Raw genomic sequence first — 26,422 nt, forward strand, 5'->3', positions numbered from 1 at the left:
GTAAAAGGAATTGCTTGTCATCAAATGTGTGTGCATTGGTAAGTGTTAAAATTATATTTATCTACACAAACTTATATGCCCTATTATCCTATTATCCTTTCCATCCTCCATTCTTTCTCACCTCGACACAATTCCATTCACATTTCAATGAGCCGAAAGAAATGCTTTACATTCTATTCAAAAAAGTTATGCTGAATGCATGATATATTCTATTTATGTTGAACGAGATGAAAGGAAGAGCCTTAAGTGAATATGTACATAAATAATATTTTTCGGAGTTCCTTTCTGTTTTTGGTTAATAATAGGAGCAGAGGTAAGACGATTTGTAGGAAATTTCATGTCTTGGAATGGAATTAACTTGTGGATTAAGTGGCTTGTACTTATGAAGTTTTACGAGCTGAATCCTAGAATTTATTGGAATTAGTATGTATGTTAGATCATAATAAGTTTCAAAAATGGAGGGAAATGGCAAAAAGAGAAGTAGAGATATATAGAATATACAATTTTATTAATCAAAATTGAGAATCGAACTCACAACTTTCGGTTGTTGACTTTAGTGTCGTTCTTTATGCTTGATGATGACTATGGTGAGATTTGCAATTTGTTGCTTTGATGAGTACAAGCTGCAATTAGTCGACTATATGGCTATAAACTTGATGTTTGTGGAATTTGCAGTCTATACTATGAATAAGAACTGATGTTTCGATGAATATACTATTGTAGCCTGTTTCACTCGGATATTGATCAAATCATCATCTTATGCTCTTCCTTTAGGGCATCAATACTTATCTACTTACTTTACGGACCGTACAGATTAGCTGTGATTCATGACCATTCTCATAACATATCAATATTCATACCAAATCCTTGATTGATCCACAAAATGAGTATCGATATATACTGTGCCAATTGATCCAGAACAAATTCAATTTCTTCCATATTTACAGCTATGGACAGCTACAAATCTTACCGTTTTCCTATTAATCCTCACCTTTTGCGGATATTTTCCTTCAATGCTCTTACATCTCGTCATTGTCACAAGCTAACTAACCATTCACAATTGATTCCTTTAAACTGATTAATTCCCATTCACAGATTTTTGAAGTGTTAAAGAGCCTATTGACGAATCTAAACATGTTAATAAGTATTCAAAACATAAGTACATACATGCATGTGCTACAGTTAAGAGGATTAAAGCTTCTTTGTCATTCATTGATCTGTTTAATTTTTCAGGAGTTCAATTGTGCTTGATGCTTGTTGTTGTTATTCTAAGTTTTTGGATTCAATTGGTTCCATTGAATGGAAAAATGTTTCATTCTTGGCTACTTCAAAGGGGACTTTTTTGGAAGTACAGTCCAAATCGGCTTTAATTTCCATTACAAAATCTTGACCATTTCCACTTAACTTTAAATCTTTTTTATGAATTTCTTACCTTAAGTCTTTAAAATCCAATTTTATTTTCATGAATGACTTGAAAGTCTTCTTTCATTTGGAATTGAATTAATTAGTTCCATCGAACTTTATATCGATTTTAGATTCAAAATGATATTTTCATTACCTCATTTATGATAGACCGTGAAAATTGGCATTTGTGATGGATCCAAATGCTTAAAATTAATTTTCATGCTTCAATTCCTTTTAAGGATAGAAGAAAAAAATTTCAAACAAACAAAACCGAGTGCCTCCATTATTATTGTTGTCGTGTCTTCCTTTATTTCTGAAGAACTCAAAGAACTTCATATGTAATAAATATTTTTGACACTATAAAGGACGTCATAAAAGGTGTTGGCATGAAAAATTTTTATGAAATTCTATAGAAGGAATATAAAATATTGTTGGAATTGAGTTTTTTTGCCCATCCCAGACAATTTGGCTAGTTTTGGTTTAGAAATTAAATGTTCAATATCATTAAGGAGATTGGTAGGGATGTGCGGCTGATTTTGGTTTGTTTAATGGATTTGTGAATGATTATTTCAGTAACTAAGTATGGAATATGATCAAAATTAAGTTTAGTCACTTGAAAATGTATTTTAAGTATCATAGAAATTCTTGTCTTTCTTGTCTAAGCACCACAATGTCATTGAGGACTGTTATTAATATTATCAAACAATATAAACTGTCATTTAATATTCAAATTTTATTTGCATACAAAATTAGTTTTTTTCCCTTTTTAAAGTTGTTAGTCCCCTCGATAGAAAAGTTTACTTTGTTTTTAAACTTCAAAGAATAAACATAATGTCGAATGATTAAATCCTTTGGATCTTCTTTAATTAAGCTTATTATATTATATAAATAAACATTGTGTTATCAACGTCAACCTAAACAAATCACGCAGTAACCATAGAATCACCTATAATACCTAGTTTCGATATCATTACCAACTAAACATAACCTATACTCCACAATTAAAAGATCAAAGCCGTCATCCCTTCATTCAATTCAATAAATTTTCTATATTTCTCTTCATTTCATCATTGTTGTTTACTGCTTCGTATCATGCACGCTCAATCCAGAAGGGAAAATAAATGAACAGAATTTTTAGCAACAATAAATGTCAACGATCGACACATATATTTGTTACTGACTTGACGATTAATAATTGTTCTCATCTCTCTCATTCCCTTTCATTTCATACTGTGCTCGTCACCTATATCCATAAACCACAGAACATCATTATGACTTTAAATTTAGTAGTGCAAAATCATTATTAGAAGAATTTTTTTATGGTTCTAAAAAGAATCTTGTTTTGTTGCTTGCTGAAATGAAGACAAGTCAATTTATTGAATCTCTGTATGAAGTACAAAAGAGCCGAAACGAATTTTCTTTATTGTTGTCATAATGAAAAAGACAAAAGATACTTTTTTTTGCTCCTTCTTAAGCATTTATCGTAAAAAAGTCAATATCTTTGTTCTTCGTACTTTTGCGGCAAAGATAATAAAAATTTTAGAATAAAAGGAGAAATATTGGTAGCTAAGATCTTGTTTGTGATGTTCCCGAGGTGTAAATTTATTGCACTTACTAAACACAAAAGTCTTGAGAGAATTTGACAAATGATTTTCAAGAACTTTTTACAGTTCAATTCATTTTTAGTTTTTATTTTTGCGAGCCTTGATGTCTCTATTTGTTTTCGGTCTGTGGATTGGAAAATAATAGTCAAAAAGTCTGCTGATGTCTTCAACAACCAGTATGAGCCCATGTTTTTCTGACCAAAATTCTTTTAAGAATCAGCCAGAAGAATATTTAAGATTGACAATTCGGTAGACTTTTGGGTGAAGGTTACTAGATCAAAATCAGTTTAATTAGACATCAATGATGCATAAACTGCTGTTTCAGTCTGTCATATTCCTTTCCATCCCTTACGACCATTGCTAGTATGATTACCGTCGGTTACTTAGCTTCAATGTTAATTTTTTGTTTAATCTAGTATTCTTTGAAATAAAAACATTCAAAATTCTCAGATCAGATTCAAAATTATTAATTTAAAGAAGCAAACCATGAAACAATTGTTAAGCAATCATCAGATGAACTCAAAGAGATTGAGAATAAATTGAAAAGAATTCAAAAAGCTAGTTTTCAATTCTATTATAGAAGAATAATCTTGAACGTTCCATAAACAAATCTCGAAAAGCTAGTAAAATATGAATTATTGCCAAATATAGTCTTAAAACTCAATCTAAAACAGAAATATAAAGTATATCAGGCCTTTTTCATAGAATCAAACAAGCATAGTCACAATCGGAGTCAATGATTCTTTAAAATAAATTAATTCTATAATCGCTGGATTTTACAAACTAAACTCGATAGTCATTCTAATACCATAAATAGAAAAATCAGAAACAATGTATGTAAATGAAGAGTAACTGTTCATCTCAAATGAATGCTAAGCACTGAATATTAATTAAGAATCAAAAAACCCATCAGGGAATTTCCAATAAGAACCTCAATATTAAAAATATTTGTCTAATAAGAATGAATTCTAATGCGGAATTCGTTCTTTGCCTCCTCACTTATTTCTCTCTAGGGACATTACCAAATCTACCTAGCTTGCAGAATTTAATGACTTTATTTTCACACATAATACAATACAAAACAAACAAATTATTATTTATTTATTTCAGAAGTTAAAAAATTTGAGTCATTTTACTAGGCGAACATGAAACTCGAGAGCTACATGATTCATATAGGATATAAATGTGAGAAATAAATTTTCTTCTAATGTCCTTTTATTGTGTTGGTCTCTTAAAGAGAATGAGATGCTGAGAAATGAATAGGAAGAAGAAAGAGACGAAAAATAACAGGAGAATGAATTGCATTAGGATGCGTACCTGTACTGGATGAATACAATGCATTGTGAGACTGATTGGAACCGTAGATAATTTTTTCTAAAATGGAATGTGGTTTGAAGACTGCATGAGTGTCCTTGAACGAAATGGTACCGAAATTTTTAATGTCTTTTTTCAACAGGAACGCATGAAAATTTGCATAAGCATAGATTCTTCCTGTTTTTACAACCTTTTTTATGGGATATTCTGTGTTATTGTTGATTTTCATACTAAGCATCAGTGGATGTGGATAGTTAATGATGCCTAACACTTAAAGGATGTCTATTGAAGTTGGGAACTCTAAATTAATTGTATGGCAAGATCCAGTCGTTACTGCAACACTCCTCAATCCTTCATAGTCATAATAAAATCCTTAATTTATTTCATAATAATCAAATTTTGTACAAAATCCACTTATTCAACTGCTTATAATGATGCTGAACACCAAATATCTGTATAGTAGGTGGCATTTTAACGACATCAATCTCAACTCTTCCTACATCATAGATATTGTCACTTAATTTCTTCAAAATTTTGTAGAAACTTCCGAATCTGTTTACTAAAATTTTATCATCTGCGAATTGTTCCTTAATGTCATTAAAAGAGTTATTGCCGACAAAAATTTTGTCATTAAAACTTTGAAGTCGTTCATCGGAAATTTCAAGTAGTTTATCACCAGAATCATAATGATTGTGGTAACTTTCATCGTCACTTTTGAAGATAATCTCGTCATACTTGTAATAATTGTGTGAATTTTCATCGTAATGGACATGAACAGATGGAATGATGACCCTTAACGGCACACTCAAGTTTTCACTTTTCTCAAGCGACTCATCAACACGATTCTGATTATCAAGCAATGCCTCAATATTCTCAATGTCTTCTTCACCAAATTCATCTAACGTTGATGTTCTCGTGCCATCAGTTGTACTCGAATAACTTGTTGTAGTTGTTTTATCCGTTAGTTCTTTTAGATTATCGGCCAAAGAGTCACTCATTAAATAGATTGAGTCGATTTTATTTGAACTAAATTCCGATGCTGGACATTCACATGGTAAATCTATGATTGTCGATATGACAGCGGCTTTTACGTACGGATGTTGTGCTGAACTCCATGGTGGTACAATTATGTAAGCTAGTTTGCCTAGAAAATTAAATTGTATTTTAATTAATGGCTGAAAATTGACAATATGGTAATAATGAAGTTTGTGGTCAATAAGATTTGACCCGAGAGGCACAACATAATTTGTGAGCAGACCGGCTTGTTATTATGTAGTGCGGCAAATCATGATATAAGCTTAGTGTTGTTCTTTTAGCATTGACAACGGAAATTTGAAACTTTGTGCATCTCGGGATTATTTTTGCAAATTAATCAGTTGTTAGAGTAGGTCAGGTTTACATTTGTTTTGATTTATCAAGCATGCAAAAAATATTTAAAACGCTTGAAGGCATGAATGGAATTTTAGTCATTTCTGATGTCTTGATAAGGAAGTTCACAGGAATCTTTGATTTTTAACTCATACATCCTCACTGACTGTATTAGACTGACTGTAAGCAACTACTCACCGCATTGATCAACAACATACACGTGCATCTCATCTAGATCAATGACAAAACCCAAATCAGGATATTCATCTTCATCAATCACCACAATGTCGTGTGGATAATCTTTCTCGTAAATAAAGTCATACACAAGATCACTAGAGTTGTCCATGGTAAGAACAATGAATCTATGATCAGCAAAAACGGATGGAGCTTCTGCGAATCTCTTTGCTAAGTTAAGGAAGCTGAAATGAGATTTAATAAGCATTATCGGTGTGATTCCTGAAATTTTGTGAGAAAGGCAGGTAGTCTTAATTCTTAAAGACCAAATCCACACTTAGAACATCCAAAATAACTCACTAAAGTAGTTCCCGTTCATTTTCCGTAACATTAACTTTAAAAATGACCAAAACTGTATGCTCAACCTCAAATTTTGATAAAATGTCTGTGACATTTGATATGCTACACGTCACACCATCATCATTCTCATTCTCTGCCGTTTCTGAGGACTTTGATTGAGTCTGTTGCTCCAAATTCTTATAGCTTTGTGTCGTTGGACTTGTTTCTGGCGCTTTTGTGACTGTATTTACTTCGAAATAGTCAGGACTTCCATCATAGTCAGCATCCTGTGTTCTCTTTATAGACTTTAACTGAGCAACTTGATAAAATGAGAAAATTATAACGAAAATTATTAATACGTCTTTAATCAGCAACATGCTGAAGTAAACTAAATTCTAAAAAATGTGCAACGTTAGTAAGCAAAAAAATACTCTGCGGCTTATCAGTTTATAATGTTTGAGAGAATTTCCCTCATTTTTAGTGTTTTCATAGTACATTTATGAGAAACAGCTGATCTGTTATCAGGCAGCATGTAGTGTGAATGCGAGAGAAGTGGATATAAATGCTATTGAGATTGTTCAGCATGGATTGAAACTGTCAGTTTTATGCTCTCGATAAATGCAGTAATTTATGAGTATTTTATGCACTTGCTGTAAATTTTTACGTAGACGTAAGCCTTGACATTTTGATCTCCTTGAATGTATGCAACAGGCAGGAATGAGATTTAAATTTAAATGTAGCATTGAATCGTGGATTTAAATTGGTTGAAGGATATTTTACTGCAAGTAGTTTATGTGTTCAGTTTTCATCGAATTCCAAATTTTCAATTATTTTGCAAACTTTTTGAGTTTTCTCCATATTTCTTCTATTCCTTAATCTGTAATGTACATCTTTAACTGGTTTCTTCATGGCTCCTTGACTTCAATAATGAAAAATTTGGAAAATTAATATTTTTACTGCCTTCTTGATTAAAAAAAAAACGTTCAACTTAAAACCATACAACAGCTTTAAACCGTACAAATGCAAAAATTCAAAACCTTTCAAATTCAGACTTACCAGACCTAAGCATAAACCATTAAAACACGATAGTTCTTGAAATGTAATGACATTTTACTATGTACTTTAATAACTTTAATTAATTAATTAATTGTTCATTCAATTTAATTTACACATTCATCGTAATAATTTAGAACATTTTTATGTACTTTTTTCCAATATAACACGTTTACACAAATAGAAAAAAGAGAAAAAATGTTTTTCTCAATAAGAAAAATTATGGAACTTGACATTCTTCAAAATGCTCCCTTTCCTTGAAATTACTTTCATTCCTTACGAAAATTACCTTTCCTTTTTTATTTTATTTTAATCAATAATTTTAAAATGTTTTTCTTTTCTTGTTTAATTTAATTAAAAATATGACTGGATGAATATTATAGTGGCTTAATTATCTGATAATTAATATATAATTTAGTGGGGTATTGTTCGTTTGGGTGTAAGCGGTAAATTCATTGTTTTGCAGACCCATCCTGATACGTCTACGTCCGCCTCTTCTGCTAATCGTATCCAATCGTGGACCTAGAAGATATTTGTTAGTGGATATAAAATAAAGGAAGTAATTCGATGCTTACCATTAAAGTTTTTAAGTCAGCTCGCTCTTCTGGATTTTTCTTTAAACATTTATCTACAAAGTCTTTGAAATTTGGACTGAAACTTGGATGTTCCAATTTTGGTGGTGGTTCATTAACTATATAGTCTAATAGTTCAAAAATGGCCATTGATCGTGGTTCGATAATTGTCTGATTTGCCAATGATTGTCCATCACTTAATAAAATGGCATCAAGTGTTTGCATTTCAGGTGGTGGAATTGGATACATTCCAATTGCCATTTCAACTAATGATAATCCCAGAGACCAAATATCCGATTGAACAGAATAATGTGTTCCTTGTAATCGTTCCGGTGACATATAACTTCTTGTACCGACAAATGAATTCGCCATGGAATCAATCAATTGACCACTAACACCAAAATCACAAATTTTTATTTCACCACTACTATTGACGAGTATGTTTGAACTACGACGGAAAAGATAAATTAGACAAATTAAAAATATTTAAATTATTTGTCATACATTTGTAGATTATTAGCGTGTTAATACTTACGGTTTGACATCGCGATGAATAATTGCATGTTTATCACGCAAATACGATAGGCCTTTTAGAACAGCAACAGTTATTTTACCTAAAATATCTTCAGTGATACGCCCTGCTCGTTTCAATATTAAATCAAGTGATCCACCGTCCATATACTGTAATTAAATAAGGAAATTTTATAACATTATGAAATATGTAAAATAATTTAATTAAAGAAAAGCTTAAAGACCAGAAAATGTATAATTTACCTCCATACAAATGCTTATCTCTCCATCACTATAAAATGCTCCATAAAATCCAACAATATGTGGAAAATTACATTCATGCAAGACCTTAAGTTCACGAATAATCTGTTTCTTGATAGCTGGTTTTACTTCCAGATGTATCATTTTTCTGGCCATTATTAAAGACGTTGGCTTATGACGTACTTTCATTACAACACCGCCATTACCCGAACCAAGTTCACCAAGCTTTTCCAGATCCTGATCTGATAATTCGCCAATTTTCTCCTTTTGACTCAAGAATACTTTAATTCTTTTACGTGCATTTTCATCCATTTCTAATTCCTCTAATGTTTCTGTTAATTGATCAATACTGTTTTTTGTACCAAGTAATTCTTTTTTCCTGAAACGTTGAGTACTTTTTTGAATGGTAATAGGCACTAGATTGAATGATTAAGCTTGATACTTACTCTGCAGACGGTAAACCAGGTTGCGTTGCTGCTGAATCCATTGATGGAGGTGGTAATGTAAGATTTAGTTTATTTTTCGACATTTCTTCAGTTTTCTCCGTAACTTCTGATGGTTCTTTACAACTTAATTAGAGTAGAATAATTTAAAAAGATCTAAATATTACTTTTCTTTAAATTTTAAAATTTTTCTACAATTTTTTTCTCCTTTAAGTGCTAACTTTTAAGCAATTTCTGCTTGTTGTCGTCACTTTTGTCCGACTGTCATTGGAAAAATTTTAAAATATGAAAATTCGTTTACGATTCTTGATTTTTTAGACTAAAATGTCATAAATTTGAATATATATAGAAATAAGGTTTTTAATGATATGATTCATGCTGATGTTATAATTTATTTTAATTCATAACAACGGAAATAGGGGAAATGAGTGCGTTCAGACAGAACATGTTAAAAAGAAACCTGTTGATTTAAAAGTTAATTGTTAGGCATTTCTAATGATTCTATCTCGTTTAGTTATGCTATATTTTCATTCTTAATTATATATTTTAAGCTGTCAATAGCTTAAATATGAGAAAATAGCAAAACAAAGCCTTCTGTTTTTCTGACACCTTGAGCAAACTTGCTATGCTCACTATGATTCTAATTTTCATGACGCTTTTCACCGGTTCTATAAGCCATTCAAATAAATTTAATTCATAATATTAAAAAAGAAATAAATTTGAAAATTTAACGTCTTTCAAGAATTCAAATTGTAAACATTTATAAGGTTTTAAAATTATAGCGAACTTTTGAAATTTAAAATTTATGAAAATAAGTTATTTTTCATGTGTAAAAAAGTACACATCATTTGACAAAAATTTTTCTCAAAATTAATTTAATTAAAAAACAGTGAAAAAGTACAAGACAAAGTGATAATATTCAATTTGGTGACATCCTTAGCTTAATTGCTAAGAAATCAGGGGAAGGAATGTGTTAATGTACATTTCTTGAACTTCAAATTCATTCATTTGTGATTTTTCTCGTGAATTTTAATGTTGCTAGTACGATAAAAATTAAAAAAATTATTAAAAAAGCAGTATAAAGCAACAAATAACATATTGTGAGTGAATTCAGTGCAGAGAATAGTCAAATATTATGTTAATATAATAAAATTGTGAAATTTAAATTCTCTAAGAAAAAAAAATCCACAATTCATAAAAAAAGTTAAAATCAGTGATGAAAGTTCAAGAAAATTAACACATTGTGATAAAGTTATCAGTTATTAGGTTAGTATTAAGCGAATAAGTTGCACATATATGCAGTGAATAATATAAAAAATTAAGAGTGTGGAAAAATCAATAAAGAAAAATTGGGAATTTCATTTCTATGGACACAATAAGGCACAACAACAAAAATATAAACTTACAGGAAAGACTATTGAAGTAAATAATAGAACAAACGACGCAAAAAATCACTTACTTAAAGTAGATTGGAGGCTACTACATAAAGGAATCTCGTGTGTGAAATTTCAATTTGTTCATTTCTGTATGTCCAAGGTCTCGCGATTCATACAGCTTTTTATTTGTTATTTTTCGCAAAAAAAAATATAAGGCAGGCAGGCTAAAGAGAGAAGAAAATAAAAACAAAAAAAAAAGCGAAAAATCTATAAATATATATAGACTCAGACAGACAATATAAAAGTGAATCTGTTGTGTTATTGGATGTTCAAGTATATCCACTAATCTACAGGGGTTTTCTTCTTCCGTTTCGTAAGCAATAACTCACTAATTTATTCATATTCATGATAAATTCCATTACAGGAAGCTTCTCCAATTCAATTAAAGTCAAGATTTTTTTATGCTTCCAATTTCGGTCAATAATACACAGCATTGCCCTTTAATTGAATTTAAATATCAAATTACGAAGCCATTCTATCGTGTACGAAAGGAATTGATGCAAATCTCTCAATTTATATCTACTCGGGTACTTAAATGAAAATCACTGATGAGGTAGACTCTTAAATTTTTGAACCATATGACCTGATTCTGTTTTTCTTCATTTTTATTTTATTCTTCTGCTTTTCGTCGTGTCTCATCCAAAATTTCCTCTTGTTCTGTACATTCTCTTATTATATTATATTATTTCCCTTATGTGGGCATCACATAACTGGTTTTTATATATTTATATTAATATGAATTGGATGATATGTAGTCCTGCTGCCTCTCAACAGTTCAATGATTCTAAAAAAGAATTACAATTTCGAGACATGAAAAGCAAGTCAGCAACATGAATTTAAATTTAAATTGTATTGGCAATCATAATAGAGACCTTCGATAATCAGAATGTCAATTGAAATTGTATACGATTAATTGAGAGAAGCTAGTTCTAGTTACACTGGTACCACAATGAGTTCAATATAAATGAATGAGATTATAAATTATAAATCGATATTATTTTATGCTTTACTTTTATGCCTTTTTCGCTCCTTTCTGTTGCCTTTAGAATAAAAGTAAATGTAAAGTATACTAAATTATTCATTTCGAGTGAACAGCCTAGTGTCGTTTACTTATTCCGATGAACTCTCGTTGTTTATTAGCGTATTTTCACAATGGAAGAGCATTTTATCCATCTTGAAAACTCATTAAATTTAGTCGATTATAACGACTTTTGAAAATTTGAATTTCAACGGGTTTTCAAATTTTGAATCTTAGCATACTATTCAAATAATTTTTGGCCGTTATTTATCAAATAATATGTGTCCGTTATTAACCATTAATATTTCTGGACAATAAAGCATTTCACTGTATTAAATCCTCTTTGTGCTGATAAATGCGCTTACATTAGTCATAACTGACTGCCTCCCCACACTAGTCTGTTCTGAAAACAAGGAAAAAAGTGAAATTTAACACTGATCATCATCGAGTAAGCATCTCGTCATCCATGTAGTCGTGTCGGATTAATTATAGTTTCTTAACACTTTGTTTATTACAAATTTGACTTGTGTAATATGAATTTAATATGCACTACAGATTGATCTCATTATAAAATTTTGTAATTTTCATAGCGCTGCTGCGTGTTTGTAAGAAAAATAACAAAAATGATTATTGCTAATTATAGTGCCGCACAAACTGTACAGCAGTTGTCTAATTATGAATGAAATGTGAGGCATTTTTTTTTCGACGATGATTCTCTATTCGCGATTTTTACTACAAAGCAAATAAAGTTGTGAAGTCTATACTTATGAATGTGAATTGACATTGAGGAGTTCATTAGAAAGTGTGTGCTGGAAATAGAGGTGATGAAAACCCACATAAATAATTTGTGAATCATAACACCTTCCAATTTTACCATTACATTTTCATCTAGTTATCTTCGCTGTTGCACAAATTGACTTGCTTCTTCTTATTTTTGTGGTATACTGAACCATGTGCTTAATGTAAATTAATATAAGGTGTGCCAAATAATCATAATCTGAAAATTGAAGAGTCATTCACCCATGAAATCAGTATTTGTGTATTTAAATAGACGTCAGATATGGACTTTTGCCAGACTATATGCTGGATAAATCATGCAAATTAAATTGATCTACCAATATTTTAGTTTTTATGGGAAAATTAAGCTTATTTGCTTAGGGAGCAGTCACAGATTAGTGGATAGTCATCAACATAGTTGTTAGATCAGCAACAATATGAAGGAAACTCAAAACATGCAAATTTTCCAATATTACTTACTCGCTGACCGTTCAGATTAATTACGGTCCTTGAAACTTCCAAGATGATGGCTGAAGGTAGCACTATTACTAGTTCAGTTTCATCAAGATCAAAATTGCATCAATATATTAGAATTAGATACGATCCAGCACATACAACCCTGAACTTATGCTAATTATCAAAGTAAATTTTCAAAATATGGCAACAATGCTATATGCTGTGCTGTATATGAAAAAGTAATCATAAAGATAAATTTCATTATTATTTTTTTTTCTATAAACCATAATCTACCGGAAGTGAAGTCGATAAATTACCACATGTGATATAAAAACATATTGCCAGCTGTTTTGGTAATTTTCTTTCTTTTTCTTTACTTCTCCTTTTCTTGGGAAGGAAATTACAACGCGATTATGGCAACGTCATTCGATTGTGATTCAAATCACGAAGAAAATGATTCTTTTTCTGCTTTCGATTAATTTGATGACTCATAACACCTATATCTTTGAGTATAACTTGATATTTATGTGTGGTTCTATTTAAATTTGCATCTATAACATTTGAATATGGTGAAATTCTTGCTTGAGGGTCTCTATGGGTTATCTTGAATAATTGCGATGTATGTAAATTAAAAGTATTACGCTTTGAATTCTTGTAAATTAAGAGTACTTCACATGTTTGCCACAAAATCAATTTTAAAAGCGAAATAGCTATTTTAAAAATAACTGCCACGAAATATTTGAAAAATAACGGTCAAAATATATTTGAAAATAGTTGGACACTTTTTTTTTGAAAATATAACGGTCAAAATTAGAATTTTCAAAGTTTACTCCAAAAAAATCAAATTAATACTCAGTTCCTGCCTATCCTGTGTACAGGTCATAATTAATTTTAGCATAAAATTTAAATTTTGATTAACTTTTACTTGTTACAAACTTATGCTTAATTATCATTTAAAATAAGTTAACAGAACTCTAGTATTATGCGGTTAGTAGATCATGTCACGCTACCCAAGGTTCCCTCAGCAAAATGTTTCATGTGTCTCAATTTCGTTCATGTTAATCAAAGTTAGCCAGACTGTCACGAATATGAATTACTGTAGTTTATCAAAGTTATAACTGGATTTTCCAAATTTCCGTTCTTTTTCAACATTAAAGGCTTTCTTATCGCGATTTAATGCTTTAAATAATATAACATTGAGTATTCGAAGCTCTAGATTTATATTTGCAAGATCGCAGTATTAGCTTTGTGGGAGAGATGAGTCTATTTGCTATTTACAAATCGTACACAGCATTGATATCATGACAGCGTAATAAAAATAAGTTTATTGTCTAAGCAACTTCCTTTACAAATCGTGCGTGGAAGTCACAAAGTCGTAAAACATTAAGTAAATTAAAAATAATAAAATTTCGGTTTGTTCGACATAAAAGTAAAGATTGAAAAAATAAAATATCTATTGTTTTACGTTAGTAAATTGTTATCAGAAGACAGTAAATAACAATCAGTTAGACAGAGTCAATTAACCAGTTAAAAGTTTGTGTTTGTAGGTAGTTCTGTGATTAAAAGGGTTCTGTGCTGTTGATTTTAGGTATATACGGAAGTAATGGGTATTCTAGACTGTATTTTAAGGGTATAGACAGTACTGCCGTCAAAGCAGGGATTGATATTCCGATATAAACTGAAGGTCTAGGTTTGAGTACCAATAAACCGTTAAAAATAGTTTTAGTACAAAATTTTGAATTAAGACCTTTTAGTACTTCTTAGTTTAGTACCCAAAAGCTTTTAAGAAAGCTCTGGATCTTTATTGTCCTAGAACAATAATACTGGATCAAAACATCCATGACAACAACCCTGACAATGTCTACATACTAATGTCTTTAACATTGTGTATCGTATTAACCCTACACGATATCATATTATCATTAAAAAGCTCTATATTTCCATCTTAATGACAAATCAATTATGTATCGTGTAGGAAAGAACCTTGAAACATAATTGTGTCAATTTCCCATTAGCACATACTGTAAATCTGTTAGAAAAATGACTCTAGTAAAGCATTAAACTGATTCTAAGTAAACTTCCTTATTCAGTGCTGTTGGCAGTAAAATTTCTTTATTTAAAGAATAACGACAGTGTAGGAAATGAGAAATAATCCAAGACAGCACTTGCAATTATTTTTATAGCAGTCATTTCTTTTTTTCCAACAGTAGAAATTCATGAATAAGCGTCAAACTCATTTGTTCATCATGAATTTTAGAAATAATATTGTTTTAGTGCCTTTCTGTGGTTTAAGAATTCTGTAAATATTCATGAGCATTGAATGTCAGACAAGGTGTGGACACAGTTAATGACTTTTAAGTATAATTCATTAATTGCCAATCAATTGCCTGTCAATAACTCTACAGAAGCTCTTACAGAGTCAATAATAATCAGAATTAGTGTCCATGCCTTGATGCCCATGAAAAATAAATATTATTCTTAATAATCTCATCAAATCTTCATCTTATGTCTTACTTCTTGTATATTTTTAGTCACACACATAATCATGGAGGAGAAGAGAATAGCAGACTACTTTGTAGTCGCTGGAATGCCCGAGAATCCAAAGTTATTACAGGAAAATATATTTAGTGATTCATCGCATTTAAGGACTGTTGCAAATATTGATCCAATCACAGAAATTGGTGTATTCTTTCCGGCTTTGGATGAAAAGATTCCTGATGATCATGAAGTTTTAAGATTTACACCATCAGGATTGGATGCTGATTTAAATTATGGTTCTGTAAGAACGACAGCATGTTTTTTGTATTTCAAACGTGGACGAGATAAACCACCGTTAGTGGATATAGGTGTTATGTATGATGGATTTGAAAGAATCATGCCTGATGCTGAAATTGTTTTAAAAACACCTGGTGATCGTCTAGCAAATGTTAATAATTCATCGTCCAAAATATTCCTTACTTATCGTCGTGCTAAGCCTGACATGCCTATGAATGAGCTTGTTGTTACTGATTTATGTTTGCTAATACCTGGAAAGGGTGAAAAAGTACCGCATGCCTTTTGTCAAATTTACAAAACATTAAATAAAGGAATGGTTGGAAATGATGTATTTTTATGCTATAAAAAGTCAATGAACAGTCCAAAATGCATAAGTTATCAACCAGAGATTCTCCATCGATATCCAACAATTGATCATTTTGATTTCTCATTAAATTCATGCACGAGTGTTCCACTTTTCTGTTTACCCTTGGGAACGACACTTGAAATGTGGCCACATATACCAAGCGGTGAGAAACGTCAAGCACCGACACCAATTTTTAGTACTTTTGTATTGACGGCAAATGATGGAACTTATAAAGTTTATGGATCAGCATTGACATTTTATGAGAACTTTAATGAAAAGTATTTGACAGATCAACAAAAGGAATTCTTTGATTGGGATAATCCGGAAGTACATACATCAAATTCACTTCATGTAAATAAGTCCATTTGTATTTTATCAAATTATCCGTTCGGTGACACATTTGAGAAATGGCTTGCATATCTTCAAATGATGGCATCATGTAATACACCTCTGCCAGTTCCAATTGAACGATATATTACACATTTATTAGACGAAGTTCCATTTCCATCGCCAAGCATCTTATTGCAATTGTCATCAGCCAGTAATGATCGAATTTTATTGACACAACCTGAAGATTCACCTTTGCCAAGAAGCGGTGCTGGATTTCGTCATTTATTGTCTAATCTTGGAGCTGAAAATTGTTTACACGTCCTCGTTTTGGTGCTGACTGAACAAAAAATTCTAATTCATTCATTACGTCCATCGACATTAACTGCTGTTGCAGAAGCTGTCGCAACAATGTTATTTCCGTTCAAATGGCAATGTCCATACATTCCTCTATGTCCATTAGGTTTAGCTGAAGTTTTACACGCTCCTTTACCTTATTTAATTGGCGTAGATTCAAGATTTTTTGAAATTTATGAACCGCCTAATGATGTCACGTGCATAGATTTGGATACAAATAATATAAGCTTATGTGAGTCACAGAAACATTTATCAACGAAATTATTGCCGAAACGAGCAGGAAGAATTCTCAAGAATACACTTAGAAATATTGAGGATGAATTAAATTTACTTATTGCCTCAGAACAGCCAACAAACAGTTTGGATCGTGATTTTAAGCGAAAGAAACGTGAACAAAATTTAGAAATGAGAATCCAAGAAGCATTTCTAAGATTTATGGCATCAATTTTGCGTGGATATAAAGAATATCTTGTGCCTATCTCAAAAGCACCCACAATTGGAGCAACTGACACAGAAGCTTTGTTCCAAGTCAGTGCATTTTTACGGTCACGCGATAAGGCACATCATAAATTTTTTCAATTATTCATGAAGACTCAAATGTTTATAAGATTTATTGAGGAACGTTCATTTGTTTCGGACGGTGACCATAATTTAACATTTTTTGATGAATGTGCGGAGAGAGTTGGAGCTTATGATGACGAGACAGCTGAAATACATTTCGTTGATTACGATACAGGCCACAGCAGTGAACGTACAAAGTTCATTTTACCGCCAGAAATTGTTGGTGGAAATGAACAAACATATAAGTACATAAGTTTTGAATTAGATCCAAAACTGCTCAATCAAACGAGAAAGACATTGACATCGAATATACTTCAACAAGCTGGAATTACGCCTGGATCTCCGATATCACGTCGTACAAAGCATGAAATTAAATCAGCTCAGAAAATGGCACGCAAAATTCAAGGATTTCCTGAAGCTTGGGCTAAATATTTGCTTGGAACGTGCTACTCGATTTATTTCATTGTTCTTCCGAGCATTATTGCAGAAAATACAGGACTCGAGCACACGTGCTTGAGAAACGCTTATGGTGAGTGACACTGGTTGATTACTTTTTATTATTCTGTTTACATTTTAATTGAGATTGAACTTGTGATAGATCTGCTGTCAATTTGTTTGTTTTGAACATTTTCATTATCTCCTAAAGATTTTTAATTAAATCATTCTGTTCTAATTAAATGACGACTGTTTGAACATTTTGAAAACATTTGAATGGTTTTGAAAGTTGTAAAACATTTGTAGAGTTTTGAAACTTGTTCAATGGAATTGTATGGTTTTATTCATTTTTGAAAATTTGTATGATTTTAATATTCAGATTCTCACAAGCATTTATCAAATACATAACAATAACATAAATCTATTTATCCTTCACAGATCTTTTGGCGAAAGCAAGTAAATTTAAAATTCATGTTGACGAAGTATGTTTTCGTATAATGATGCAATTATGTGGCATGTATAATTTGCCAATACTCGCAGTAAGACTTCATCATTTAATGAAACGCTCTGGAATTCAGCCAAACGCCTTGACTTATGGTTTCTACAATAGATGTGTTCTAGAATCTGAATGGCCTTCAGAAACCGCCATATCAAGTCAAATGAGATGGAGTAAATTGAGAAATTTTGTCCTTGGTGCTGCACATTTTAGACGTGCTGGAAAAAAATATGCATCACGTAGACGACTCTCGATTTCTCATGAAAATAATTTAAGTACATTAGAGACAACAGACGGTACATCACGAACAAGCTTAGATTCAGGAACTGCATTGGAACCGCAACAACAAAATGGAATACTCGATTTTGCTGCCTTTGATAGAATTCGTGATCGTTTAGGATCAATTGTTAAAGCATCACTGCCACAAGAACAATCATCTGATGTATTGTCAAGTGCTGGACTTTTGATATCATCTGGTGATAGTGCCACTTCATTAGATTCCAAGCACATAAATGCTCATGATTTGAGTCCAAGAATGCTTGCACGTTCTGATAGCTTCGGTGGAGATGCAAAGTTCATTGATAAGCTACAAAAATTAAATATTGAGTCGAAGATGAAATGCCAAAAAGTATTGAAATTCAACGAAAGTGAGGAGCATGACGAGAACGGACATGGAATTGTTAATGGAAATCATGTTGATGACTTAAATGTACCAAAACTTAGTCCATCAAAGTAAGTATAAACAGTCCCAAAAATAACTTTATTGATGGCATGTGGCAAGATAAACACAAATAACCAGTTATAACATTTAATTATCATACCGTCAATCGATATGTTGATTATCATCTTCTGTAGTTTATTCATTAATGATTCTGTTAATTTTATGTAATTTATTCAGAGTATCACCACGAACTGTTGTGACTGAAAATGATCCACTAGGTGCCTTAGAAGACAACGAAACTGACGAAATAATTCAAGTACAACAATCTCAACCATTAACAGAAGAGCAAATGGAAAAAGCTCGAATACATGAAGCAATGTTTTCCGAACAGCCAGTCTTATTTAAAGGAATTCGAAGTCAAACATTTGAGAATGCATCGAATTTAAATAAAGGCATGCATCGATCTGATACAATGCCAACGCAATCGCTTACATCAAGCTTTGCAAGTATTGGATCGTCATTGAAATTTGGTTTTAGGTGAGTTTGATGGCCAATGTTATGTCTGTAGAAATTCGTAAATGTCCAAAAATTTACAATTGTTTTGATTGCTGCTAGAACTTTTAATTTAATTTATTTAATGCATGTAAAAATTAACTATTATTTATTTTTTTGAGACAAAAACTCATAATTCTTGTGTTCGTTTCTTGATCATAATTTTAATCGTTTAAAACATGTAGCCGCTACTCACCTGCACGGTTATCATTAGTTAAAAAAGACCTCAAAGATCTCAAATTGCCTTCGCAATTTATTGAGAACATATCGAATATGACTAATATGAGGTAAGTTTATTATTACTTAAGGCTTGTTATTATTAGCTTGTTCCTGTAATTAATTTGTCAGAATTAAAATAGTGCTGAATAACTGCTATTTAATAATCAAATTCAACGGTCATCTAATGTTCAAATTTTTAACGTATTTTGAAAATTCAAATTATTTGAATCTGAAATGAACCGGTTCATTTTGAATTTTGAAAAGCCGTTCGTTTTTAAATTTTATTTAGTCGTTATTCAGGACTTAATAAATTCTGTCAAACTTATTGCAAGAACAAATCGTCAATGTTTTTGTATGCTTAATGTTAATATTAATGGTAGCTCACATAAGTCAATAAATTTAATAGCTATGCAATAAACAATTCTCATTATCATTTCCCTCCCATTACAGTCCATCATTAGCTGGAAAAAAGAATGAAATCATTCAAGGTGGAATAAGTCAATTAAAATTTGCAGCAACGTCGGTTGCTAAAAAGTTTGATGAAATTAAGCAAACGATATCAAGCAATACGACACCAATCAAAACAAATGGCGGATCAAATAGCTCAACATTGGAACGTGAGAAGAATTTGCATTCATCGAATGATGACTTGCTCAATGACGAGAGAATGCCGGGACGTAGACGAGTGGCTAGTGATTTTGACCTTTGGGGTAGAATAAATGAGTCGAGAAAATCTAGTTATAACAATTTAACACGTTTAGGTGAAGCAGCATCAACAAATAGTCTTAATTCATATCCATCTACACTTCCTGAAAATTTATATGGAAATGAGAGCAATGGAACTTTAGATTATGACATAAAAATTCAAATCACATCATGCTCACAGTGTCACAATTGTCATGTTCTCATTTACGATGAGGAAATTATGTCAGGATGGTCAGCGGAAGATAGTAATTTAAATACATTTTGTCATGCATGTGAAAAGTCCACTGTGCCATGCTTAGACATCCAAATTATCATCGATGATCGTTTAAAAGATCAAATTAAAATATCGGATGCAACTGTACCGTACCTAAATCCATTAGTATTACGGAAAGAGCTAGAGAATATTTTAGTAGAGGAAGGAGATACAGCATTAAAACGAGCAACCTTCCCTGAAGAACATCCAATCATATACTACAATCTTTTATGGTTCATGGAACGAATTGATGTAAACACGCATTTGCCAAATTTGATTGTTCCTAAGAAGGTATGTTAATGCAAATAATTTAATTAATTTTCTATAATTATCAAGGAGTGGTTATAGATTGTCTAATTGGTGATAATTAAGCTTGCTTTGACAGTTTAATTAAAAAAATTAACGAATTTGTGAAATTTAAATTCTTGAACCATACAAATGTTTGAAACTTTTGTAGGGTTTTGTAGTATAATTTATGATGATCTGAAATTTACAATTCACAAAATCGTTAATTTTTTTCCAAATTACACCTCCTTGGCAATTCTATTGCTATTATTTGTGTACAAAGCAATTTTCATGGCTATTTTACTTCCAATATACTAATTCTTTTCAATTATCCACAGATCAACGACAGTGAAGCAGAAGATCCACTTCAAGCCTTAAGCAATAAAAAGTCTGTTTGCGTGCAGTGCTTATGGGACAATCCGAGATTCCATACAGATTCAACGTTCTTGTATATGCTCTGGAAACAAAGTACACCCTCGAGTCCATTGTTGAAGGCGTTGTTGACTGAACAAACATATCTCAATAGAGCGTAAGTAAATTAGTGTAGATAATTGGACAGTAATTAACTTTTGTTTCTTCCTTAATAACAGTGCAATTCAACAAATAATCTCATCGATACGATGTAATGACCTTATGACGCCAGTCAAACGATTAGCAAATGAGCGTCACAAACTTAGGAATCGTGGTGTCGAGAGAACTCATTCGATTTATCGTGATATACTCTTTCTTGCACTGGTGGCAATTGGACGTGAAAATATTGATGTTCAAGCATTTCATCGTGAATATGCGACTGTTTTTGAGAAACTGACAATGATTGAACACAAAGATAATTTATATCACAGTCAGGATTTACCGCCAACATCTTCGGCATTATTTTGTCGTGCATTCTTCAAACCACTTTTATTGATTCCTTGACAATGTGTCAATTATAATTTTCGAATTATGGCGAGATAGCGTCGATAGGGAAATGAAAATTATGATAAATATTCATCATAGCTTACTATAAAATAATCAAAAAATGGAAGTTTGGGAAGTAATGATGGATGTAAATGGCAAAATTGTAGGTGATAGACTTTTTTTGGATAGTAAACTATATTGGCCTTGCACAATTGATTGATGTCGGTCAAAATAACTGATATTGATGTATTGTAGTTCTAAATTATGATTAAAATTAAGATAATTGAAATTATCGATTTTCAACGGTTTTTTAGAATTTGAATTTTTTGCAGTTTTTTTTTTTTTAATTTGGGGTTTAGTACTAAAATTTCAAAATTAGAAAAGTCGTTAAAAATTTAAATTCAAAAAAGTCGTTAAGATTTCTTATGAAACATTTAATTCCATCAATAACTTTCTAACTTCCAATAAACTAAACACATTTCATTCTTTGTCACCGAGACCAGTGAAAAATTCTCTAGGCTTGATTATAAATTTAAATGATAATAAAAAAAAAACTAATTAATATCACTAAAATGTAATTAAACAAAAAAATACGAAGAAATTTTGCTTAAAAATATCAAACAAGACAACTTTTTTGCTCATTGAATAGTGAAAATAAAACAGAAAAATAATATTCTTTACTATGTGACGATAACAAGTGCATTAGAATTGACTTTAACTTCTTTTTTGGATGAAAACAAACTTTTTTGTATAAAAATGCGAAAGAAGAAATTTTTGCATTAAAAATAAATTTTTTATCAGCTTTTTGGAGCCTTTTTTTCATAAATAATTTGTGGAAAGAAGCATAAAACCTTATCTTACTAGATTATGCAATGAAATATAAAAAAAAAAAATGTAATTTTTCTAAAACAATGGTTTATTTTTCATGTGGAATGGTTGGTTCAAGCATAAGCTAGATAAGATATGGATATAGAGAAAATTATGGGAATTAGAAACATTAATTGTGATAATTAATAGATGCAAAAGACACACACATACATATGCTACGGACGTTTATTATGTTTTTAATTTTGATAAGTTTTAAAAAGTAAATCAATATATCTTTTTTGAAAAAAAATGGAATTGTGTACAGAAATGTGACGGAGAGGAAAAACAATAAAATTGAAAAAGTTTTTTTTAAGAAAAAGAACCTTTTGGAAATATTCAATCTCGATAATTGATTTCTAGGTATTTTACACCCAAATAAAGCTTTTCCACAATTTTTATAATTCAAAGCACAATGTGTAGGCCTCAATAATATCCAACGGTAACCATGCAGTCATGAAATTTAATAGACACAATCTGAACAAACACCTGCATGGATAAATATTCAACAGAAGCCGATATTGATTGATAGATAAAATTGCAATAATTTTCGCTATAAATAGAGGCGACGTCGTTCCTGTGAAGACCGATAAAAAGTAATCATGACGTTCATGCTTAAAAAAAATAAATGAAATTTTATTGCAATTGATATACAAAGTGAGTTATGCTGTATAGTAAAAATTTGTATCAAACAATCAATTTTGTTGAACAAAAATAGTTAAGGCACAGTTGTATATTAAAGCTAATCGTCCATACTCAAACAATGTTTAATCTCGTCAAGTTCCTCTTTGTCAAAATTCAACCTGCTACTTTCGTCTGACAGAATATCACAAAGTCTAAAAAAGAATAATTGAAAGCATGTCAAAGATCGTTAAGGAGCTACTTCAATAGCAAACATCTTACCTGTCACACTTTGCCGTAAATAAATTATCCTTTCTATCACAAATATTGACACGATTAATTTGGTGACACTCCCGAAATGCTTTGGCCCATTGTTCCTTATAGAAATTTTTCGACTGAGTTGCGGCATCGTATTTCTCCTTCAGCAATCTCTTAAATAGAACCAAGGAAAGAAAACATTGTTATAGAAATTTACGACAGTTTAAAGCATTTGGAACCATACAACAGTTTTGTGTTTGATGTAACTGTTGTATGGTTTAGTCACATAAAGACTCAATTTTAAAACTGTTGAATGGTTTTCAATTATATCAATTTTGAGCAATTTTACTGTTGTAAGGTTTTGCAATTCAGAATAAAAATCCATCAACTCACCATCTCCTGAATCAAATTCTCAACTTCTTGCTTCGGCACCATATTCAATTTCAAGTCCTCATATTTTGCATTCATACAATCAATTTTGCCCTTCAAATCGCAATTTTCATGGGTCAAGAAATTGACCTTCTCGTAGAGCTGTTTATTACTACATTCTAGCTCTTCAATCTTGATACTTTTCATATTGAGTTCCTGCATAAATTCTTGTTCCAATTGCTTTGTTCGCTCTTTTATCATCAGCAGCTTATCAGCATATGACTTTTCTAGTTCTTGTTTCATTTTTTGAACACTATCCTCATTTCTGACATGCTGAAGGTTCTTTTGTTTCAATGAATTATGAGCATCTTCGAGTGTCTTCGTTAGAACTTGTAATTCGTTATTTTTCGCCTCAAATTTATCTTCATAAGATGCTTTCATGTGATTAAAATCGTCCCTTAGCTTATCCAAATATTTCTCTTCCGTACGTTTCAATTCAAGCAAGAAATTCTTCTGTTGGTGCTCCTTCCAATTCTCCAGCTCATTAATCATTTTGAATGCGATACTTTCGTCGAAAAGTTCTTCCTTTTGAATTTCAAAGGTCTTTGCCAAATCGATTTTTGGATCCTCATCCAATTTTGGAAGATTTTCAACTCGTTTTGCATTAAAATTAAGTCCAACATCATCAATATATACAAAAATATCAGCCATAGCACTAACCGTCTCATTCTGATTGGTAAGCAAAATATTACCACAAGTTCTTTCTTTATTACTTATCAACAGGTTCTTGCAGTCTAAATATGCTTTGGCATGTGTATTATGCGGTCCACGAACGCATAATGTACACGAAACTGATGACTTTATTAAATCCATAATATTCTCCGAATGTGATGTAAAATATAATTTAAGTTCAAGATCTTTGAACGCAATCAAATTTCCGTCTATTTCATTTTCATTAATGTCACGGTTGACAATTGTACGTGGCGTGTCAGCAAATTCATGGAAGAAGCTTATTTGCCAGATTCCCTTGTGTGGCTTCTTATTGAATTTCATTGATTTGAGCTGTAAATTGTAGCTAAATAAGCGCGGAATTTCTGACGTTTTTCCACATTCATGAACTTTGAGTATTGAGTCGATGTCTGTCTTTTCTGACTGACTAACTATTTTCTCTAATTTTGGTTTTTCTGGAACTTTTTTCTTCCCAATTCCAACAGACTTAACTTCTATGGCACTTGACTTCTCAGATTCGCTATCTTCATGCTCAATATGTTCGACATTCGACTGTGTCTTCATGTTAGGAATGTAATCGCCGCCAGCTTTCACATCAATTTCCTTTTCTGCTGATACATAATTTTCAAAAATCTCAGATTGATGTAATTTTCTCGTTCCTTGATATATAATTAGCACTTTATATTCCAAAATTGGTCTATTTTGATTCTCGATATTGTTTTGTGTCTTTATTGTCTCCACACCGTCATAATCCTTTCCTTTTGGGAAATTGTCGATAAATTCTTGCAAACTGAAGTTAGTTATGAGCTGATCGAGTCGAATTTCTACAGATCCGATCATTCTGTTGTCTGAATAAATTTCTACAGGAACATAAAATATATTTTCGAAATAGTCATGCAATGACTTTAGTGAGGAACGAAAATTAATAGAAATTTTCTCCTGAATTTGATGAGTACGGTTAAACTTTCTGTCCAACTTCCGTGAATGGTTATTTCCTAATAAAATATAATTAATGAAAAAGTCACGATTTGACTGATTTTCAGCACTTTCGGTCACATTATCTAGATGTTTAATATTTTGAATTATTAGCCTAATATTAAAGATATCGCAGTCAGTATCAATGCTTCCGACTTGAAGTAGTCCTTCTTTTTGGAGCAATCGTATGAATATTCCTTTTTGTGACGTCATCATTGATGGATTCGGATTCTCCTCGAACATTATTGATTCTCTTGATTCGATCGTTTGAGCCTCAAGTATTTTATTCTTATCAATTGATAGGAACTCTTTATCTGTGATCATAATGTTCATTAATAGCTCTGGCTTATGAGGTCTGAAATCTCTTGACAGTCCAATAAGTTTCATCCATCGGCATTTAGCTTTAATAGCCTTTTGAACGGGAAGCATTGGAATTCCACGAACTGGCAGTAATACATATCCAATGTGCTCTTTCTGTGCCACATTTATATCGCCGTTATAATTTTTAATCTTGTACAAGTCAACTTTTACTGGAAGGTTTTCAATTTTCATTCGTTTTATTGACTTTCTGTCAGTTTCCCATATCAACGAGCACTCAAATGATGTTGTATGTCCTGTTTTTATCGGTTCCCTATCCAATTTATTTCCACTAAGCGACGCTTGTGCCCAAACCATGTCTGCTGCATTTAATCCAATTGCTAAAAGTTTTCAAAGAGTTATGAATGAAAATCATTAAGTAAACTAATGATTTTACCTTCAGAAATATGTAGTACTATAACTAAATCATCATGTAAAGATCCACTTGCTATTGATGCTATATCCATCGTAAATTTAATAATTTTATCTTCTTTATAAAATAAACAATTTCACTAAAATCCGTTAAGTCGAAATATTCCACAAAACTTTCATTAAATGTATTTCACAGCATACTTTGGTTAATTATTTTACTAGTTTTTTGTAAGTTGTCTTAATAATTGTGTAAAATATAATTAATTCATGAATACATTA

At 31.3% G+C, this 26,422-nt stretch overlaps 4 protein-coding genes across 5 annotated transcripts; 1 reads left to right on the forward strand and 3 right to left on the reverse strand.

Moving 5' to 3' along the window:
* Positions 1 to 4,674: 4,674 nt before the first annotated feature.
* Positions 4,675 to 6,580, reverse strand: LOC139086497 (uncharacterized). Its single transcript, XM_070634961.1, has 3 exons — positions 6,225 to 6,580; positions 5,889 to 6,109; positions 4,675 to 5,466 (listed from the first exon to the last, which is right to left on the reverse strand). The coding sequence occupies exons 1-3, from the start codon at positions 6,578 to 6,580 to the stop codon at positions 4,715 to 4,717; spliced, it is 1,329 nt and encodes a 442-aa protein (XP_070491062.1). The 3' UTR covers positions 4,675 to 4,714.
* Positions 6,581 to 7,340: 760 nt separating this feature from the next.
* On the reverse strand, positions 7,341 to 9,280 carry Dsor1 (mitogen-activated protein kinase kinase 1). Its single transcript, XM_070634367.1, has 5 exons — positions 9,046 to 9,280; positions 8,603 to 8,978; positions 8,364 to 8,509; positions 7,832 to 8,276; positions 7,341 to 7,778 (listed from the first exon to the last, which is right to left on the reverse strand). Exons 1-5 carry the CDS (start codon positions 9,126 to 9,128, stop codon positions 7,671 to 7,673), a joined length of 1,158 nt encoding a protein of 385 aa, XP_070490468.1. The 5' UTR covers positions 9,129 to 9,280; the 3' UTR covers positions 7,341 to 7,670.
* Positions 9,281 to 10,017: 737 nt separating this feature from the next.
* On the forward strand, positions 10,018 to 22,787 carry Crag (DENN domain-containing protein Crag). 2 transcript variants are annotated; one of them, XM_070635101.1, is made up of 8 exons: positions 10,018 to 10,308; positions 15,261 to 17,624; positions 17,969 to 18,758; positions 18,925 to 19,224; positions 19,425 to 19,526; positions 19,909 to 20,707; positions 21,040 to 21,230; positions 21,292 to 22,787. In XM_070635101.1, the coding sequence occupies exons 2-8, from the start codon at positions 15,275 to 15,277 to the stop codon at positions 21,614 to 21,616; spliced, it is 4,857 nt and encodes a 1,618-aa protein (XP_070491202.1). In that variant the 5' UTR covers positions 10,018 to 10,308; positions 15,261 to 15,274; the 3' UTR covers positions 21,617 to 22,787. The 2 variants fall into 2 exon arrangements, with proteins under 2 accessions (XP_070491202.1, XP_070491203.1); XM_070635102.1 differs by lacking the exon at positions 19,425 to 19,526.
* Positions 22,788 to 23,135: 348 nt separating this feature from the next.
* On the reverse strand, positions 23,136 to 26,305 carry rha. Its single transcript, XM_070635103.1, has 4 exons — positions 26,169 to 26,305; positions 23,735 to 26,112; positions 23,366 to 23,514; positions 23,136 to 23,298 (listed from the first exon to the last, which is right to left on the reverse strand). Exons 1-4 carry the CDS (start codon positions 26,236 to 26,238, stop codon positions 23,205 to 23,207), a joined length of 2,691 nt encoding a protein of 896 aa, XP_070491204.1. The 5' UTR covers positions 26,239 to 26,305; the 3' UTR covers positions 23,136 to 23,204.
* Between the last annotated feature and the right edge of the window lie 117 nt (positions 26,306 to 26,422).

This window comes from Chironomus tepperi, unplaced genomic scaffold (assembly GCF_022539635.2).
Source record: "Chironomus tepperi strain 1889 unplaced genomic scaffold, CSIRO-AGI_Ctep_v1 contig_85, whole genome shotgun sequence".
In the NCBI taxonomy this organism is placed as follows: Eukaryota; Metazoa; Arthropoda; class Insecta; order Diptera; family Chironomidae; genus Chironomus; species Chironomus tepperi.